Source organism: Equus quagga, unplaced genomic scaffold (assembly GCF_021613505.1).
Source record: "Equus quagga isolate Etosha38 unplaced genomic scaffold, UCLA_HA_Equagga_1.0 HiC_scaffold_5870_RagTag, whole genome shotgun sequence".
NCBI classification, from domain to species: domain Eukaryota; kingdom Metazoa; phylum Chordata; class Mammalia; order Perissodactyla; family Equidae; genus Equus; species Equus quagga.
Genome location: NW_025794138.1, coordinates 220 through 5843, shown reverse-complemented (window position 1 = coordinate 5843; position 5624 = coordinate 220). Strand labels below are relative to the sequence as shown.

The window sequence follows — 5624 nt, the reverse complement described above, 5'->3', positions numbered from 1 at the left end:
TCATCAGAGATCTGCTCTCCTTACACAGGCTCTTTAAGGCTTATAATGGACGTATCAAAACCAGCCCGAGACTCCCAGGGGCAGCACAAGCTCCTGGGGCTTCTTTGGTTAACAGTGATTATAAATGTGACCCCAGGGTCAAATAGAAGTATACTATTCTCTCCTTACAGCATCTTGAAGTAATCCTTTCTTTGAATATATCAACAAAGACTGTCCTTTAAAGATAAGGTAAAAATCAGTAAGGTTCCTTACATGTTGGATCTTAATAGGTAAAGATACATAAGATATATAGCCTGAAGCAGTGGTTAAACCCTTCTGCTGAGATTTTCATTAATGCTTTCATGAAACTACTAGCACTGTCTTGTGCATATTTTGCATAAAAACGTGGCTTGAAATTCATAATTATGATTGTATAGGCTCTGGAACCTGGACCACTTACTTACTCAGTTATTTGAGGCTGTAGTACCCCTATGGGAATCTTGTAACCAAGGCTGATGTCTTCAAAAACGCATTAGAGAAAGGCTGTTTCTTAAAGTGCCGCTGTAATATTCACGTTGGGTATTTGATGTCACACTCTGAGTTGTAAGTGACTGTCCTGCCTCCAGTGCCCATAGGGATCTAATAAGTGGTCGCAAAAGCCTGCAGAGGAGGTGCTCCAGCTGCCTGGAGTTTGTCAGCAACGAGCTGACACCGGTCTGCTGGAGAGGCCTGTTCTCCCAACGGAGCTGACTACAACTGTTGGTTGTGGTTTCTTTACAGTATTTTCCTTGTTTTCCATTAGATACTACTGGTTGACATAGTTTTTTCTTTTTAACCTCTTAATAAAGATAAAATCAAGGAATTTATTTTTATTTCTTTAAGGTCCAGAAAGAGGCAGTTCAGAATAGTTATATCAGACTTAAATATTGTAAATTATTTCCAATAATTGCTTAGAAATTATGACTAAATAGATTATAACAGAAAATTACATACAGCAAGCTTCACAAATCCATGCCAATATTTTTGTTCTGGCTGAGCCGTAGGAAAAAATGCAGCCATGTATCACAGCAGCTCTGGCACCACCAGCTCTCGGTGGAGGAGCGAAGCAGACATGGTCTCAGTATTGCGTGGCTGCAGTAATTTGACCAAACTTGGGTTGCCAAGGGAAATAACCTATATTAGGCTGAGCACAAAAACTGAATGCCAAATTATCTCTGACTCCAGATTCACTCTCTTGAAACTGCAGCTTCACGTTCTCTAGCTGTCATTATAACTGACCTCTCTTTCAAAATACTAGGTCTTGAATACAAAGTAACTAAAGGGGCGCTATTTATCCAATCATGAATTATAACACTTTCAGTAAATATTAGCCCTGTTAATAGTGTATTTTATAGAAATTACTTACCACTTGCTTGACAGTTTGAATTTTTACCATTTTATACCATGTGTTTTCAGTAGAATTCTGCCATATTATATAACCACAGGCAACCCAGGCTAAATGTCGAACTGGCTTCATTTCTGGAGATACGTTTCCAAAATTGTCTAGTGAAGGAAACATTTTTATGGTAAATGGAATTATTTTATACATACAGTATTAACCTCTTAAAAAAACCTAAATTCTAAATCTTGTCATAGTTTCCTTGAAATGTGCAGAAAATAATTAAGCCATGGATCTATAAAGTTCCAAGGCCTTTTTTTGTTTAATTAGATTGGTAATGAATATTTTTGCAAAAGCCAGTATATTTCCAACATTATGTTAACATAAATTTTGAGCATAGATAATTGATATCTTAAAGTTGAAAAAATATTTTTCCATGGCATATTTATGTACCTGGAATAGTTTGTGCTTCTAGTGGTTCCTCCATGGACTTGAGTCTTTGATAAAATGTGTTATCTTCTTCATCTGGGTTCTTTCCGATTTCTCCTTCAAATGTCAAGTTGACTTCTGGTGCAGAATGTTGTCCCGTTGGAGGGTAAAGTACTTCTGCTGTGCAGTCCACTGTAACTTGCTGTGTGAAACATTTTGCAGATGATCTTTACGTGTAGATGGCCATCCATTACTAATTATTGTTCTTTGAGATAGAATGTTTAAGGCATTGGCCCGCTATTGGTGTTGTTTCAGACCTGACTTCGGAGTAACATTCCAGAGGTATCTAATGGGGATGGCCTAATACTTTTCTTAGAGGTATCTAAAAGAGATTGCTTATTTTACAACTTAGAAGGCCTCATAATCCTATAAATTCATCTTAAAACTTTGAGTATATTTCAGAATTAATGGGTATCCATTTGCAAGGCCAGATTTTAGTCTGACTTTATATACCAACTCCAGACGGGTTACTTTTTAAGTCTTTCCGTTACTCTTCGTCTCTACTCCTGAAATAACCGAAATCCTCTCAAGCTCAGATACAGCAATCTGTACCTAGATGTAAATGAGAAGATTGTAGCATTGGTTCTGCGTGGTAAAGACGAGTGTCTAGCAGCTCAAGTGCCTTTTAATGAATCTCCTTATGTTGGCCTATATCTCTTCTGAATTATGCTCAACAAAAGGGCAAACTTTTTTAAATTTCAAGATGGTTATGGTACGAATTGCAGTTCCTTTTAACTTTGTTTCATTAATAGTTTGATAGGTGTGTAATTTTTAAACATTTCCCTGCTCCATTGCTGAAAGATTCTTATCTGAACACGGTGCTATTAGTTGGCCATTCTAATACTCATAAATATCTAAAGCACTTGCTTTTTTTTAAGTAAAAGAAACCAAAAACAGAATGAGAAAGGCAGACAAAAAAAGTGATGAGAGTAATATTAGGCATGAGTTCAGACTGCCCGATAAGTATATAACATTTTTAAAGGGAATTTATTTGAACTGAAGTATATAGAGTCTGTTTTCTAAATAGCTCAATAGAAATACTTCATGTATCTCAGAATATACAAAAAGAGTAAAAACTGACCCTTGTATGATATCGTTTATTTCGAGGCAGGGATTTCACAACAGCTTTAAAAAAAACCCCAAATTCTATGATTCGATCAGCAAAGGTGCTCTGGAAGATTTAGAATCAAATTTTATTTAATAATAAAGGAGGTTCACTTACTTTTTGGATAATTTCTTCCACAGAAAATTTAAGGCGATACTTATGTCCTCTTCCCGGAATATCCTAAAATTAAGAAAATGTGGTGAGTTATTATAACAATAACGCAGTTCTTTGCATTGTTAGAAGAACCCATTCTCCTTTGGTTGGGCGGCTGACTGGGAAGGGTAAAATGATTAGAGCCTTAGACCTTGAAAAATGCATGTCACCGTGTATGTAACATCTAAGTTAGCAGGTCCTCTATCAGGTTTATTTTGGATGAGAACAGAAGGGTGGGATAAAAGCATATAGAAACAAAATGGGTTACAATTCACTTTCATTCATCAGAGGACTTCAACCTCTGGGTCTGTGATCCTAACTTCTCTACAGAAGAAATTTTGAAACAGCCTTTAATTCTAAAGACAATAAACAGAATACACCGTCGAAAAGATTTTTCATAAAGTCCTGTGTACCCTCCAGATAGTGTTCGGTGAAGCTGAATTAATTCTATTGAGGCAGATTAGTGTGGAGTGGTGAGAGATGTTTAGTACTGTTTTTACTTGTGTGGTTGGTGGACCTGCAAAAAGAGACTTTAACAAATTTTATAACAGTAAGACAAACATTTAGGGATTTCACCTTTCAATCAAGATACAATTGAAAGTTTACGCTTCATTATGCTGTCTGATGCAGTTTTGAAATAACACCGTCCTCCCTGTCAGCGCTTAAAGACTGTAGCAGTTAAACTTATGTCGGCTAAATAAGGGAGGACCTCAGAGCCCTTAGAATTTAGTAAAATGACTGTTGAGGCCTTAAGCATTTAATTCACTCCTTTAGCCGGAGGAAGCACGTCTCTTATGGAGTCAGCGGCAGGAGTGTTGGGGTGGTTCAGGCGAAGGTTCGGGCCACAATGCTTTTACTCTCGGACTTTGGTTGTCACTTTCTCCTGCTGTTTCTCCCCCTTCATTTTGGTCAAAGCGTCTGTCTGATAAGGGTTGGTCTTAAAATGTAAGCAACGAAGACTCGTTTGCAGGACAGGAGCTTTTGTAGGTGCGGACTGGAGGAGTGGGGGAAGCGCAGGAGCGGCGCCCGCAGGTCTCGCCGGGGAGAGGGGAGAGGGGAGAGGGGAGAGGGCCGCCCCGCGCCGAGAGCAGTCCCCTGGCCCGAGGGCCGTGGAGGCCGACTCGCTGTGTCCGCCCGTCCGCCGCGGACTCACCTCCCTGCTGGCCTGGCGGACGGTCTGCACCAGGAACACCCTGTGGGGGCTCCCCTGCTGGTAGTTGATGCAGTTCTCCGCCACCGAGGCCGCCGTGGCGGCGGGGTGCTCTGTCGGCGGGATTTCCATCTCGGGCAGCGGCGGCCGGGCGGCAGGCTGCTGGAGCTCGGCGGCCGGGCGGCGGCTCCTCCTCGCTCCCCGCTCACCCCTCCCTGCCCGCTGCCCGGAGTCAGGAAGCCACCCGCCTGCTCCCGGGGCTTCCGCGTGCCGGAGCCCCTGGTCCCGGCGGGAGCGGCGTGCGGGCGGGACTTCGTCCTTCCTGCTCCCAGCCTGGCCCGCAGTGCGGGGCGGGGCTTTCCGGCCTCCGCCCCTCGGGGCGATGCCCCCGGCCCTGCAGATTCCGCCCGCGACAGGAGCCCGGCTCCCTTCCACGCCACGCACCGTGACGGGCGCCGGGCGAAGTGCGGGGAAGCGCCGGGTCCTGCGCGGTTCCCATCCCTTCGTTTCCCGCCCGTCGAGGGCGTCCAGGAACAGGCTTGCTCATCCCCGACTTTTGTAGGGTTGGACCACTTCTGACCAAGAGTATGCGACTGCGAACTGTGGCATTAGTTTGGAGGATTATGTAATTTGGATCAGGAGAGAGACAAAAAATGCACCTGCAGCCCTCTCGCCCTTTACTGATCTTAGAAAGATGAGGTTTTGATATAACACCATGCTTCCAAGTTTCTGATTCACTGAAATTTTTACTTTCAAATAAGTACTTTAAACTTTCCAAAGCCCTACATTGAGGTAGCTTCTAACAAAAGCAGGATTTTTAAAGCCGCTTAAGCAAGCGCAGACTTTTAGCAGGCCTTGCGTTTCCACTCTCTAAATCTCCTCATTACCTTCGTGTGTCACCTTTAAAGGAACTGCTGGGTTTGCTCTGGATCAGGAAGCTAAGGTTCCTTGTCATTACGCGTATGACCAAACTGCCCCTTTAGCTTGTTGGCTTGGAAATAAAGATTCTTTGCTCTTTTTCTCAAAATGGAGTTTTGAAGGCTCTTTGAGTAGACATATGTTGTGGTGATGCTTTTTAAAAAAAAAGTTAACAAAAATGTATTTGTAATATGTTGTTTTCCTCAGAAACCCTTTTCAATTTATTTGTAAATAAAGTCTTTCTATGGAGGAAGTAGCTTTTTAAAAATAGTAAGCACTAAGGCATTTCCTATCCTTTCTAGTTATATTAGCCAACAACTGTCAAGTCACTGGAGGGTGAATGGGTTAGTTTTTCTTCTGAAGGCTTTTTCTAAAAGATTGAAGGTTTTTTGCGGGGGAGGGTGGTGACTCATTCATCCTTTGGCCAACCTTTTAGGTTGTCATTGTGTGTA

The 5624-nt window shown here is 42.3% G+C and overlaps 1 protein-coding gene across 1 annotated transcript in view; it reads right to left on the bottom strand.

Moving 5' to 3' along the window:
* Nucleotides 1–4834, bottom strand: part of LXN (latexin) — a 6737-nt gene extending 1903 nt beyond the window's left edge. Inside the window, exons 1-4 of the mRNA XM_046649381.1 lie at nt 4258–4834; nt 3069–3131; nt 1811–1988; nt 1385–1521 (exon numbers count right to left, since the gene is read on the bottom strand). Coding sequence (XP_046505337.1) covers nt 1385–1521; nt 1811–1988; nt 3069–3131; nt 4258–4386 — 507 coding nt within the window. The 5' untranslated portion in view covers nt 4387–4834. The remainder of the gene's footprint in view (nt 1–1384; nt 1522–1810; nt 1989–3068; nt 3132–4257) is intronic.
* Between the last annotated feature and the right edge of the window lie 790 nt (nt 4835–5624).